The sequence below is a fragment of the Saccopteryx bilineata genome, chromosome 8 (genome assembly GCF_036850765.1).
Source record: "Saccopteryx bilineata isolate mSacBil1 chromosome 8, mSacBil1_pri_phased_curated, whole genome shotgun sequence".
Classification (NCBI taxonomy): Eukaryota; Metazoa; Chordata; class Mammalia; order Chiroptera; family Emballonuridae; genus Saccopteryx; species Saccopteryx bilineata.
Genome location: NC_089497.1, coordinates 50,760,851 through 50,776,844, shown reverse-complemented (window position 1 = coordinate 50,776,844; position 15,994 = coordinate 50,760,851). Strand labels below are relative to the sequence as shown.

Here is a 15,994-nt window from a genome sequence, read left to right as displayed (position 1 = left end):
TATCCAAAGAACTAACTCCTCTCCTTCTGAAGCTATTTCAAAAAATTCAAGAGGAAGGAAGACTTCCAACCTCTTTTTATGAGGCAAACATAATTCTGACTCCAAAACCAGGCAAAGACAACACAAAGAAAGGAAACTATAGGCCATATCCTTGATGAATTTTTAACAGGAGAATTATTTATTTATTTTTTTTTTACAGAGACAGAAAGAGAGTCAGAGAGAGGGATAGATAAGGACAGACAGACAGGAATGGAGAGAGATGAGAAGCATCAATAATTAGTTTTTCATTGCAAACCTTAGTTGTTCATTGATTGCTTTCTCATATGTGCTTTGGCCGTGGGGCTACAGCAGACCACCAAGTAACCCCTTGCTCAAGCCAGCAACCTTGGGTCCAAGCTGGTAAGTTTTTGCTGAAACCAGATGAGCCTGCGCTTAAGCTGGCAAGCTTGGGGTCTCGAACCTGGGTCCTCTGCATCCCAGTCTGATGCTCTATCCACTGCGCCACCACCTGGTCAGGCTTCCTTGATGAATTTAGATGCTAAAATTTCAACAAAATATTAGCAAACCGGATCTAGCAATATATGAAAAAAAAATCGTACATCATGATCAAGTGGGATTTATTCTGGGGAGGCAAGGCTGGTACAATATTTGCAAATCAATCAATGTGATTCATCACATAAACAAAAGGAAGGAGACAAACCACATAATTTCAATAGATGCAGAAAAAGCATTTGATAAAATCCAGGACCCATTTATGATCAAAGCTCTTAGCAAAGTGGGAATACAGGGAGTACACCTCAACATGATAAAGGCTGTCTATGACAAACCCACAGCCAACATCATACTCAAGTGGCAAAAATTAAAAGCAATATCCTAAGATCAGGAACAAGGCAGGGGTGCCCCCTTTCACCACTTGTATTCAACATAGTTCTGGAAGTCCTAGCCATAGCAATCAGACAAGAAGAAGAAGTAAAAGGCATTGAAATTGGAAAGGAAGAAGTAAAACTATCATTATTTGCTGATGATATGATACTGTATATAGAAAACCCTAAAGTCTCAGTCAAAAAACTATTGGGCCTGATAAATAAATTCAGCAAGGTGGCAGGATATAAAATTAATATTCAGAAATCAGAGGCATTTTTATACACCAACAATGAACTGTCTAAAAGAGAAATTAAGAAAACAATCCCCTTCACTATTGCATCAAAATAAATAAATAAAGTACCTAGGAGTAAATTTAACCAAGGAGGTTAAGACTTGTACTCGGAAAATTATAAAACATTGATAAAAGAAATCAAGGAAGATAAAAACAAGTGGAAGCATATACCTGACTCATGGTTAGGAAGAATAAACATCATTAAAATGTCTATATTACCCAAAGCAATTTATAAATTCAATGCATTTCCTATTAAAATACCAATGACATACTTCAAAGATAGAGAACAAATATTCCAAAATTTATATGGAACCAATACAGAACACAAATAACCTCAGCAATCTTGATAAACAAGAATAAAATGGATGTTATCACACTTGCTGATATCAAGTTATACTACAAGGCCATTGTACTCAAAACAGCCTGCTACTGGCATAAGAACAGGCATATAGATCAATGGAACAGAACAGAGAACCCGGAAATAAACCCACACCTGCATAGACAATTGGTATTTGACAAAGGAGGTAAGAACATACAATGAAATAAAGACAGTTTCTTTAACAAATGGAGGGAAAATTGAACAGGTACTTTGAAAAAAATGAAATTAGACCACCAACTTACACCATCACAAAAAGATACTCAAAATGGATTAAAGACTTAAATGTAAGTCAGAAACCATAAGCATCTTAGAAGCAAACATGGGCAGTAAGCTCTCTGACATCTCTCGCAGAAATATATTTGCAGATTTATCTCCATGGGCAAGGGATATAAAGGACCTGATGAACAAAATGGACTATATCAAACGAAAAAGCTTTTGCACAGCTAAAGACAATATGAACAAAATAAAAAGGCAAATCACACAATGGGAAAACATATTCAACAATACGTCTGATAAGAGGTTAATAACCAAAATTTATAAAGAACGTGTAAAACTCAACACCAGTAAGACAAACAATCCAATCAAAAAATGGGCAAAAGAAATGAATAGACAGTTCTCCAAAGCAGACATACAGATGGCCAGTAGGCTGATGAAAAAACGTTCAACATCACTAGTCATTAGAAAAATGCAAATTAAAACCACAATGAGATATCACCTCACACCAGTCAGAATGGCGCTCATCAACTAAACAACACAGAATAAGTGCTGGCGAGGATGTGGAGAAAAGGGAACCCTCCTGCACTGCTGGTGGGAATGCAGACTGGTGCAGCCACTGTGGAAAACAGTATGGAGATTCCTCAAAAAAGTTAAAAATGGAACTGCCTTTTGACTCAGCCATCCCACTTTTAGGAATATATCCCAAGAACACCAGATCAATGATTCAAAAGAAGAAATACATCTCCATGTTTATGGCAGCATTGTTCACAATAGTGAAGATCTGGAAACAGGCCAAGTGTCTGTCAGTGGACGAGTGGATTAAAAAGCAGTGGTACATATACACAATGGAATACTATGGGGCCATGAAAAAGAAGGAAATCTTACCTTGTGCAACAATATGGATGGACCTGGAATCTATTATGTTAAGTGAAATAAGCCAGGCAGAGAAAGAAAAATATCATATGACCTCACTCATTTGAGGAATGCAATGAACAGTGTGAACTGAGGAATGGAATAGAGACAGAGGTGGGATCAAAGGGACCAGAGGGAAAGCAAACAGAGGGAAAGGGGATGATAGAATGGGATAATTCCGGAGGAAGGGGGGAGGGCATTGCGGTGAAGGGGGCTAGGAGGATGCTGAGGGGATAACAGGGGAGGGGGGATGCATTTGGGGGGGACACTAGAATCTATGTAAACACAATAAATTAAAATCAATAAAATAAAAGAAGATAAAGAAGTTAAGCATGCAACAGAGATTCTTAGGTTGTTAGCTGTTCAAAGACCAGAAAGGTTGCTATATTGCACTGCCTGAGACATCAGAAAGATAAATCTGATATCGCAAAGAGAAATAACTTGGCAGATGTTGCTGCCAAGAAGGCAGCCTGGGAAGGGGCAATGTTGCTGTTATTGCTGTAGACCTATCACAGTTTGCACCAGACTACTCCCGTGAGGCTCTTAGAAAGGTAGTGGATTGGGGTTATGAGGAAGACACCCCAGGAAAATGGAGAAAGAACAGGAATGGAATTATACTACTCCCTCAGCATTTAGTAATCCCAGGTCTGACTCAGCAATACTAGGCCACCCACTATAGCCAAGACACCTTAACTGCTTATATTAAGCCGCAGATAACAGGCCCAGGAATAGCTAAGCTCAGATTACCTCTCCCTGCTTAACCTGCTAAAAGAATAATCCTAAAACGAATGCAGGACAGAATTTATCTGGAAAACAATATCAAGAAAAGACACCATTTGAGGATTGGCAGGCAGACTTTACTCAGATACCTCAAATCAAGGGATGGCAATATCTATTAGTATTTATAGACACTTTCTCTGGATAGGTAGTGGTTTCCCCTACAAGGACAGAAAAAGCAGCAGAAGTCACCAAATATTTACTCAAGGAAATCATTCCCTGCTTTGGACTACCTAAGTCCATCCACAGCAATAATGGACCAGCTTTCATTTCAAGGACAACCCAACAAAACAAGCAAAACATTAGGTACAGAATGGAAGCTACACAGTGCCTGGTGCCCTCAATCTTCTGACAAAGTCGAGAAAATGAATCACACCCTCAGGAAACTATTGCCAAGATCTGTCAGGAAGCTCGTCTGCACTGGGATCAAGCTTTATCTATTGCCCTACTGTGGGTGAGGGTTGCTCCCCGAAGAGGGATTCACTTGAGTTCCTTTGAAATTGTTTTTGGATGACCTTTCCAAGCTACTTTAGGGCTAGGAGATGCCTTCATAGATCTTAAGATAGGGTCTTATCTGAAAAATGTTCAATAGGTATTGTCTACTATACATTCTTTTGCTAGAGATCTTCATCCACATATGCCAGGAGACCAGGTCCTCCTCCGGTCTTGGAAACTTCTTCCCCAGAGGATCAATAAGAAGAAAAGTGGCCTGGCCCTTGGGACGTACTCCTCACCACCCCAACTGCAGTGAACTAGCAGTCCAACCATGGGTACATCAACCAGGATGAAGAAGGTGCCAGAGGAGGCCTGGCACGCCAAAAGAACTGAGACCTCAAGTTGACACTGCCAAAGCTCTGTTTATATATTTCACTTGTTACTTTTCTTGCGTTATTCTAATGAGTTAATTCCCTTTAAGGGAGATGAAATGTTTGGGTTTATTTAGCTATGTAAGATAACATATTCCCAGGCATAATGCCAGGGGACAAAGTCTAGCTCCTCAAAGCTTTTTTTTTTTTTTTTTTTTTTTTTTTTTGTGGGTGGGCTCAGTGTGTCTTTTGTGTTTTCTTGTTTCCGCAGAGCTTTTAATTTCTACCTCAAGGGCGTCTCCCATGGTGCCTCAGACCCTTGGGTCCTGCACCTGCCCTGGTATCTTCCATCAGTTTCCCAGTATCAGATCTGTTTTCAGTATGTATTTTCCCACTTAGAGTGGGTCTTTTCCTTTCAGGGAGTGATTTTATCTGCCTTTCAATCGCCTGGCCCTCCCCCTTCCTCCATTTATCTCCCTGGGAGGGTGAGCTCAGGAGCTGTCATGGGTTTGTAGGTAATTTGAAGCTTCTAGTTTTCTCTTTCTCCTGGTCAGTAGGACTGGACTGAGGATGGCTTTATTTTTGCTTCTTGTTGTTCTGTTCTTTTTGGAGGATGTCTCTGGGGAGATTCAGATTTAGGTGGCTGCCATTATTTTCAGGTACCCAAAACTTATGTATATTTTTTAACATAAGGAAATAGGTGTGTGTATGTACACCTGCCCCTCCCATATATATCCTCCTTTTTGGAGAAAAGTAGCTACAATACACACTTTTCTGCCCCTAGCATTTTTTGGCATAATGATATTCCTGGAGACCACTCCATAGCAGTATCTAGAAATATTCTTTATTCCTTTTTTTTTTATTGCTGCGTGGTACTCCTCTGTCAGACTGTGTCATTGTTTATTCAATAAATTCTCTCTTGATGGACATTTGGGTTGTTTTTAATCTTTTGCTACAACCAAAAACACTGTAGTGAATGGTTTGTGCATAATACTTTTGTAGTTCTAGTAGGTTTCTTTGGAATCAGTTCTTCCAGCTGGGACTGCTGGAGGAAGAATAAATACATATGTGATTTTGTTAGATATTGCCAACCTCCCTCCAGGAGTGTATCCTTTGCATTTCCACTAGCATGCTCGCAGCCTCACCCAATAGAGTGTATTGAAAAAAAATTGTACTTTTGCAATTCTGATAGATAAGAAATAGGATATCAGGATAGTTTGAGATATAATTTATATAACATTATATTAGCTTCAGGTGTACAACATAATGATTTGATATTTGTATATATTGTGAAATGATTACCATAGTTAAATCTAGTTAAAATCCAACACCACACATAGTTACGATTTTTTTCTTGTGAAGGGAACTTTATACTCTCTTAGCAACTTTCAAACATATTAGTCACCATGTTGTACATTACGGGGACTTATTTTATAACTCAGTATAGTTTTAATTTGTGTTTCCCTACTGTGAGCTAGATTGTACATTCTTTTCACATGTTTGAGGACATTTGCTGTTTATTTAGCTGAACCATGTTCATATCTTTTGCCCAATTTTCTATTAGGGTTGTGGTTCTTTCTTCTCTCTGCCTATAGAAGATCTTTATGTTAGGCATATTGTGATTTATATTAGGAATATTAATTCTTGGTCTGTGATATAAGCTGAAAATACTCTTTTCCAGTTTGTCATTTTTACCTTGCTTTATAGCAAGCCCAGGGTTTTGAACCAGCAAACTCAGCATTCCAGATCAACACTCTATTCACTGCACCACCACAGGTCAGGCAAACAACAAAACAAAAACCCAATTCTTAATTTCACTTAAAAGTGGGCTAAGGATTAAAACCAAAAGAATTGTGCATATTTTCCTAAAAATTAGAAATATAGTAAAACATTTTCTAATTGTGAAATAAGTTCACAATTAAAATAAAATAATCCATCCTATCTATGATTTTGTTACTGTTTTGTTTGCTCATTCATTTTATTTTTTAGATTCTACACAGAAGTGAAATCAAACAGTATCTGTCTTTCTCTGCCTGACTTATTTCACTCAGAAACAAACTCACAGAAAGAATAAACTGATGACTGCCAGATAGTAGGGTGTTGGAGAAATGGGTGGAAAAGTGATGGGGACAAAGATGTACCACACTGATAAATAAGTCATGGGACACAGGGAATACAGTTATAACATCACAATAACCTATGTACTATGGTGTCAGCTGATCATTAGACTTATGGTGATCACTTCGTAAGGTATATAAATGTCTAAACACTAATGTATACCTGAAATTAATATAATGTATGTCAACTATAATTAAAAAGTAAATTTAAAAACGATCCACTTATATTACCTTTTAAAATACAGTGCATTTTATAGTCTGAGTTGTCCCCTTTTCACTCATATGTTGAAGCCCTAAACCCCAGTACCGTAGAATGTGACTGTATTTGAGATAGAGACTTTAAAGAAAGAGGTGATTAAGTTAAAATGAGGCTGTTGGGGTAGACCCTAATCCAACTTAGTGTCTTTCTAAGAAGACTCCTTAGACACACAGTGACCAGTGGGTCCCTGCATGCAGAGGAACAGCCACCCGCAAGTCAAAGAGAGAGCTCAGAAGAAACCAAACTGCCAACACCTTACTCTTGGACCTCTAACCTCCAGAAGTATGAAAAAATTGTTTAAGCAACACATAAACATTCATGGGAATCTGCCACAATAGTAGAGAAAGCTGACTATTGTATCTACAAGTAATATTTCATGGATATAAATTTAGCATACCAGTTAACAACAACAACAACAAAAAAAAAACAAAAACAACTTTAACCTAATATATATGTATGTATTTTAAAAATAAAATCCCTTATGCTTTAAAATTCTTTCTTTTTTATTTAAATGCTTTTCAGATAACGTTTTATCATATATAAGAGACAGTAAAATTTATTAAAAACAAATTTAAAAGTATTGAAAGGAATAATAGGAAGAATCTCACTTGTCTTTTCTTTGAAAGAATAAAGGATAATTCACGTACAAAGAGAATACAACATATACCTTAGCAACAGTGTTCATAATTTAGGTCAAGTTCTCTATAGGTATGAGGCTAGAAAGGGAAGAAACTGTGAAACCAGACAGGAAGATTAGCAAAGACTTTAGAAAGCCACCTCAAGTGCTTACTCGTTCTGAGTCCTTCAAGGATGACGTAAAAACACTCATAGGCTCTGTGCTGGCCTGGAACTTTGGAAAAATGCTTCAATTCATTAAAATAATTTTTTAACTTTTGAATTAAGGTTTTCTTCTGTGCTTTTCAGAAACTTATTTCCCAAGGCATTTTTTAGGTTGGTAGTTCCACAGTTTACTACCATAGAAATGGCTATGCTATTTTACCTTAAAGGAAAGGTAAGTTTCAATATAGCAAATGTTGAAATAGTATATGACTTATGAAATTCTCAATAGTCCTGTTACACAGAATAATTAAAATCTTTGCTCAAGATCAATAAAAAATGTTTTACAATACCTTATGTCTAAATTTTAAAAAGGAGCAGTGAAAGAATAAATAAAAACTCACTACTTGGCAACACCATGACTGGCTCTGTGAATCTTTGTTCATCTGCTGAAGGTAGGTTCAGGGAGATGATTAACACCATTCCCAGACTAGTTCCAACAAACAAACAAGGGGAGATGGTGGAGTCATTCTTCCGAGCAAAGGACTCCATGAAATATAGTGCTGTGATGGCTTCTTTAGAATCTTTGTCAATACTGGAGATGCTAGAGCTTCTGGAACGATTATAGGAATTTTCTCGGCTTTCTATGAAAGTTTAGAAAACAAAAAATAAATGTTAGTATATTTCCAGAAAAAGTAAAGTCAGACTTAGTACATGAAAACCAAAATTATACAGAGGAAGCAGGATTGATTCTTTGTTATCTGATCTGGAAGGCAGCTTCTCCAGTTCACCAGATTATTTTGAAAATGAAATGACTCAAGTCTGGAAGTGTAAATCATAAACTTAAGCAGGGCTGGGACCAGAATTTGACTCCTCAGTTCACCATGCTTTTCTCTCTACATAACCTTACAAGTTAGTTGAAATTCTCTAACTTGGAAAAAAAAAATTTAGTTTATATACTCAGGACTACAAGAGTTTCTAGTATTTTAATTATGCTTCCCTTCTATTTCTCCATTTTTTGGAAGTATTTCTAACGATTGCTTAGCAATTTTCACTTAGTGACAACATTGTGGCTACTAACCTGAAGAAGAGTCACATGTTTTCTATGGCGAATACATTCCCTTAACACAATTTTTAGTTTTGCTGTAACTGGAGTAATTACAGTTGTAGAAATTGAACTATTTACTGAGGCCAAATAGAAAAATCAAATGTTATATACTGAACTAGTTTCAAGTTGCCTACCTTGAATCCAGTCCTAGGTGCAAAGGGCCAAATAAGGAGCTGTAGACAGTGCCGTCCCACTGACGGTGGTAATCTTTCCGAGAGGGCTTCAGCCCACTCAAGAAAACAGAGTGGTTTCAGGTTCTCCTGCTCACTGACACTTACACTTCGGCAAGCATAAACTCACCACGTCAGTTAAATGATGGTAGGAAGGTTGTATTCTTAGAAACTCCAGACTACAAGTTCCTCATACTCTTCTTTCTACTGCCTTCACTCACCTTTCCCTCTGGATAAGTAGAAGTGTGACTCATTTTTATAAAAAGAGACTAAATACAAATTTCTCAGATGACCCTTTTTCTAGAAAACAAAAAAATAGTAATTCTAACTTCCCTATTCCATCCCTCAGCAGGTTTATAAACGTAATTGTTTGTAATAGAACTTAGAGATGAGAATAAGCTTGGATAAAATCTTTATACTTCATGGATTTGAAGACAGAGATATAGAGTTAAGTTATTTCCCCAGAATGCAGCACAAGTCAGAGGGAGAAATAATTAAAACTCAAAATTTCCAACTGTCAATCCAGTGATTGAGAGCTGCTGCTTTTATAACCTTTACATTTTGCTTCTCTTATAACATTCCTAGCAATATATGTTCCCTAATTATTCCATTAATGGTTCATCACATTCAAGGTTGCTACTCCTAGATACCTGTGATAGAGAGATAACATTGTCTGTATATCCATGGACTAGATTTATTTATTTATGTATTTATTTAAACGAGAGAAACAGACAGACAGGGACAGGCAGATAGAAAGGGAGAGGGATGAGAAGCATCAGTTCTTCATTGCAGCACCTTAGTTCATTGATTGCTTTCTCATATGTGCCTTGACTGGTGGCTCCAGCTGAGCCAATGACCCCTTGCTCAAGTCAGTGACCTTGGGCTCAAGCCAGTGATTAAGGGGTCATGTCTATGATCCCCAACTCAAGTTGGTGAGCCTGTGTTCAAGCTAGCGACCTCAGGGTTTTGAACCTTGGTCCTCAGGATCGCAGGCCAATGCTCTATCTATGCTCCACTGCCTGGTCAGGCCGATGGACTAGATTTAGTATGGCATAATACTAAATAAACAATAAAAACTAAAAAAATGTATATCAAAATTTGAAGAATAACATATTTATAGATCATTGCTATCAATATTTTTGAGGAATGATAAATGGAGAATTACTTTATAACATAGAGTAAACTTAGCAAATCTAAGATTATTTTTTTCTATCTCTCTCCTCCAAGTTCTTTATCAGCAAAATACTAGCAGCAAAGTTACAAGATTTCTTTCTTTTTTTTCCTTCTCTAAAAATTTCTGGCCTTCTGGCTCTTGTACTTTATTGCCTGCCCCCACAATCATTCCATAGTAAACAAATAATCCTTTTTAAAATACACTGAGAAGGAAATTGTAAACTTTAGATTTCAATATCTTGCATTTTTCTTGGTCATATGCACTTGACAATGAGAAATTAAGGTTTCCAGACATTAAATAACTTTATAGGTAGAGACACAAGAGGCTTACCACTGTCATGGAAAAAACTCTCAATTATACTGGAAGTGTATCAAATCGATTAAGGGATAGGCCCCCCTTTGTACAGAGGAGGTGGGAACCTACCAACAAGCAGGCCATTTGGATTTTGAGATGAAGAAGGAGGTGCAGCATGGAATGGACTTGGAGTCATGGTCACAGCCCTACCAGACTCTGAGTCACTCATTGCCTAGAGTTGACTAGTTTTTTTTTTTTAAAAGATTTTTATTTATTGATTTTTACAGAGAGAAGAGAGAGACAGGGAGTGAGAAGTATAGTTGCCTCACTTTAGTTGTTCACAGCTTGCTTGTTGCTTGCCTTATGTGCCTTGACCGGGCAAGCCCAGGGTTTTGAACCAGCAACCTCAGTGTTCCAGGTCAACACTCTATCCATTGCACCACCACAGGTCAGCAGAGTTGACCAGTCTTTAATACCTAGTACACATGACCTCCATCCCTGTCCATCAGCTCCCATTACCACGGTATATCAAATTTGAATTGTATTCACAAAAATTTTATGTTTAATCTACCTTCTGTAGTAACTGGTAAAGAAATCTCCATGCAAGCAGCTGACTGTGCTTTTCGAAATGGTGGCCTTCCAGGACCCCAGCGATTTACTCTTGAAACATCAGCACTAGAAAGACGTTTTCCGGAACTGCAACTCTGAGAAGTTGGACTTGTGCAGTGTCCATTTACATGATCTGTATCAACAGAAAGAAGGCAGCATAAATACCATAATTAAATTTTTTTTTTCCAGAGAAAGAGTCAGAAAGAGGGATAAATAGGGACAGACACACAGGAATGGAGAGAGATGAGAAGCATCTATTATTAGTTTTTCCTTGTGACACCTTAATTGTTCATCGATTGCTTTCTCATATGTGCCGTGACCGTGGGGCTGCAGCAGAGCTAGTAACCCCTTGCTTGAGCCAGCAACCTTGGGTCCAAGCTGGTGAGCTTTGCTCAAACCAGATGCGCCTGCGCTCAAGCTGGTGACCTCGGGGTCTTGAACCTGGGTCCTCTGCATCCCAGTCCGATGCTCTATCCACTGCTCCATCGCCTGGTCAGGCATCATAATTAAATCTTAATATAAAGAAATCCAAGTGTGTAGATTAATAAATAGTGAGAATTCTTTTTGTTCAAACCATATAAAGATGGCTCAGTCCTTGCTATTTTAAAATGTAGTCACAATTTCATTATTTAGTCACAAATTTCCTATTTATTAAATACTATATGATTCATTTTTAAAATTTGTTAGTTAGCATAGTTGAATAGTCTATACTCTCACTATGTATTCTACCAGTTAATGGCAAAACAAAATAGGTTATGGTAATAAACTGTCTTTTGATTAATTTAAATAAAGACCTATTTATATGAGTTTGGGAAGTACTTGCAGATTAAATTATGAGATGGAAGCATCTTACTGTGTGCAATTAAGAATGATACTTAACATTCACTCTATAGCTAGACTTCCTAGACTCAAATCTACTAGTTTTACAAATTATTAATGTATTTATACTTTAGTTTCCTCTTTTGTAAATTGGGAATATAATTATATGCCTCATGCAGTTTTTGTGACAATGCCCATCACATGCAGGAACATTTCCTGGTAAATGGTAAACTCAGAACAAAGATGATTGCTGTCACTTTTGTTTCAGAGTATTAAAACTGCTCATTTCTAAGACAAACAGTACTGTTTATTTAGTGTGTAACTTTAGCTGTTTTGATATAACTTAAACATGTATATAACTACAAAAATGTGTTATTTTTCTTAATGCTAAAAATAATATTTGAAATCCCATAGTTCTGCAATATTCAGAATGCATTTTAAACATCCTTGTTTGGTCATTCAGAGGAAAACAGAGTTAAATGGAGAATCCACGTTTAACATCCATGTTGGGGAACTGGCTCTCAGTGTCCATTCTGTTACAGCCATTCTGTATCGTAGAGTTTGAAAACTTAAAATTGTATGTTTCCTAGATTTCCTTGCAGATCGTGCAAGGATGAGAATTAGGTTTCACTATTTGAATGCACTAGTGTGTTATATAGTATGATTTAAAAATGAAAGCTAACATTTATTGAATATTTTAAATGCCAGGCATTTCATACAAATTTTTAAATTTAATCTTCACAACAACCCTGCAAGGTATGTGCTTTATTATCCTGATTTTGGAGATGAGGAAACTGAAACTCAGGGGAAAAGGGATTCAGAAAATTGTCCAATACTATGAAAGTAGTATTCATGGAGGCAAGATTCTAATCATGATTTTCTCATTGTCTGTATACTTAAAAGCTGGGAGACAGAGTCACACAAATCACGTGGCAGGGTTTAGGAGTGGGTTGTGTAATGCACAATGAGATCCAAGCCCTTTAGGACCAATCATCGTCCACACTAAGAAAGACTTCAGAAATCCCAGTTTTCCCAGGTGGAAAGGCAGAAATATCCCATGAAGAGTTAGCCAAGGGGAGACTGAAGTCAAGGGCTCTACCCCTGCTGCACTACCTAATGTATTCTTATAAATAGGAAGAACTCTGAGGGCAACAGTTGGCACTAACAAGGACTTAGAATGAATTAGAAAATGGCCACTACTTTGGGGTACAAATTGCAATAATAAGCATCCTCTAGGTATACCAGTTACGACAAGATGCTCCTTTTTCAGAAATGATGCCTTATTCTACAGCTCACTGCTTGTCCAGAGGAATGTGGGATGGGCTCACAGTCGCCTTAGCCAAGGACAGAGTATATGGCAGCTTGACTGGTGGTGGATAGAGCTTCAACCTGAGACACTGAGGACCCAGGATCGAAACCCTGATGTTTTCGGCTTGAGCGCGGGCTCATCTGGCTTGAGCATGGGCTTATCCAGCTTGAGTGTGGGGTTGAGGTCTTGAGCACGAGATCATTAACATGATCCAAGGTTGCTGGCATGAGCCCAAAGGTCACTGGCTTGGCTTGAGGCCCCTGGTCAAGGAACATATAAGAAGCAAAACTAAAATGACACCAATGATGAGTTGATACTTCTCATCTCTTTCCTTTCCTTGCTCTCTTGCTAAAAAAAAGGGGGATGTGGGGTGTAGATGGCAGAGCCCTGGGAATAGTAAAATTTATTTCCTTAGCCAGGACCCTCTGCACTTGCTAAGCCAAAGATACTGCCTAGCTATTACCATCTCTTGTCGGCTGTTTCATATGAATATTATTTCATTTTGGCTCATAACTGGGCAGTATCAATTATTAGATTACTCAGCATGCTGGTCTCTTTCCCCCCTCCCCCCTCCATGCACTGTAATGACCAAATTTTCCTCAGGTACATTACCATTTATGGGGCAGCCCACGGTTTTTAGCCAAATATTTCTGTTTTCAATAGGGCTGATTAAAGGATTTAATTTTTGTGCTTAAATTTTAAAAATAAATAAAAATAAACTTGCTTTCTTTAAAACCTTTAAAAACCATGCTAAATGTTCAAGATAGATATGAACAGAACATTTAGAAAAAAATTTGGTCATAGCCCAGACTCAGTCATTCTGGAAATTTATAATAAAGAAATAATGCTAACTACAAAACAAACACACAAACAAACAAACCCCCAAAACCTCTATGGATAAAATTATTCACTGTAGTGTTACTTCTTATAGTTAAAAATTGGGCATCAGCTATCCTTTAAAATTGAGCATAAAATTTTAGGTAAATTGTGGTATATAATCACATAACAGTATGATAACCTTTAAAAATGTTTCTGAAATGCTAAGTGAATTGAAATGTAAAATATATATGATGTGTTTGGTTAACTCTTGTTGCATAAAAAACACTACAAATGTTACTGATGCAAAATAATAATCATTTGATTATGTTCACAGATTCTGTGGGCCATGATTTCAGGAGGCTAAGGCAAGGTGTCTGGGGCTTCAGCTGGGGATACTTGAATGGCTGGGGCTTGGAATCCTCTGGAGGCTTCTTCACTCACATGCCTGGGCTGGAATGATGCAAAGGCTGAATTCAGTTGAGACAGTCAAGTGTGGCTTCTACAGGAGGCTTGGGCTTCTTCAAAGCATGATGACCTTTCAAAAAGTTGGCAATTAATTTGAAAATGAAATGGAAGCCATGTTTCCACTGCTTTGGTGTTACTGCAAGGGCGACTTTTACTTTATTTTGCTTTGAAAGCGGCTTTCCAATGTCCAGTCATAAGCTTTTTTGAATGTCAAGAGCCAGTTGTAGTAGATTCCTGATCTTTTAACAATACACTCTTCAGTTCAACAATTGATTGGAAATAGTCTTCCGATTCTTTGCTTCTAACAGTAAGCAAAGATGTTTGCTCCTTTGGTGTCTGTTTGGTGGCCTCATTATGAAACTCATACTTATAGTCCAAGCTTAGTGTTTACTCCTCCAATATTTCAGTGATTTGATAAGCACCTAGTTTTTTGTATTAAATCACTTTCTGCATTAACACAGCTAGAATGGTTTCTGTTTCCTAGAACTGCTCCATCATTATAGTGGTACTTTAGCCCATGTATGGAGCTCTAGGTCATGCAGAGAAAAATCAACATTCTAAAAAATTCAGTTGTAAAACAATAAGTACATTAAAGCAAAAGGAAAAATTGTTATTCTTTATTTTACAGAAAGAATCCCAAATTTTAAAAATCTACAAGTTTCTTTAAATGAGCTGATTCTATTATGCCTTTAAATAAAAATTTGATTTAACATGTTTAATTGTAGTAAGATATAAGTGATTTACTGAAAAAATGGCTTATTGAATACAATTGAAATTATTTTCAATATAGTCCTTGACAAAGCTTAATAGAAGAATATAAGTGAAGATTTAGTTACATACTTCATAAACTAATCTGGTTAAACTCTTTAATACAGTATACAATCCCCAGAAAGTGAAAAAGTAGATTATGCCTGTGCTGTACAGGGTAATTCTATGGTGAAATAAATGTTGATAAGCACTGGATTTTAAGAACTATGAAAATAAATGAAATAAAAAGCTGGTATTTAACCATAAAAATATATTCAATACAACCGATATTAAATGGTCAGAAACCCATAGTATTTTACCTTTGCTTACTTTTATAGTTTAGCAGTAATTCTTTTTTCCCCTCCTCTCCTTTCTTAATCATTTATTATGTAACCCTCGTCTGAGGACAAGTTGGTTTGTTGATTGATTTAATGTTGGTTGTTTACTTGACTGCTTTGCTTAAGCAGGAAAAGAATTTATTAAAGGTCATTAGGCAGCTCAAACTCTCAGGAGAAACTTAAAGGCATGCTCAGTATCTTTGCAGCCCAAACCAATGCCCAACTACACTGGAGTTGAGTTATTTTTAGTTAAGATACCACTCTGCCAGTGACTCAGCATCAGTGATACTGGGGCCTGAGTACTAGGAGCTGTGCTACTGTGAGCCTGGTACAGGAGGACATCTCTGTCATCACACTCACCAAAACCGAGTTTTACCTAGTTTTTAATTTGTCTTTATTTTAGTGTTTTTGACTGTCAAACAAGAAAGTGGCTATATATTTTGGTACTTTTATGCTCACCCTTTTGATGTTTTTAAAGCTATTTTTAGGACATTTTTCTAAAGAATTTCAAGCTGGTGACCCAAAGGGACTGAATGACAGACTTCTCCTTTAATTCAGCTTAATTTTTATTCAGGCTTTAATCTGATTCTTCTGTAGCAAAGTTTTCATGGCTGTGATTTTCTTATCAAAGTTAAAATGCCTTGAATGAGTACAGATGTATGCTTCAAATTTAATGTTGTTTATGAAATCCAAACTTTCAAAGAGCTTTTTCCTTTTCATTTCTCAATCGTTTCTTTTTTTTT

The 15,994-nt window shown here is 37.0% G+C and overlaps 1 protein-coding gene across 4 annotated transcripts in view; it reads right to left on the bottom strand.

Annotated features, from left to right (window-relative positions):
* Positions 1-15,994, bottom strand: part of STXBP5L (syntaxin binding protein 5L) — a 374,922-nt gene that overhangs the window by 32,821 nt on the left and 326,107 nt on the right. For all 4 annotated transcript variants that reach the window (XM_066240760.1, XM_066240762.1, XM_066240761.1 and 1 more), the window contains 2 exons: positions 10,717-10,887; positions 7,804-8,043 (listed from right to left, as the gene is read on the bottom strand). In XM_066240760.1, coding sequence (XP_066096857.1) covers positions 7,804-8,043; positions 10,717-10,887 — 411 coding nt within the window. The remainder of the gene's footprint in view (positions 1-7,803; positions 8,044-10,716; positions 10,888-15,994) is intronic.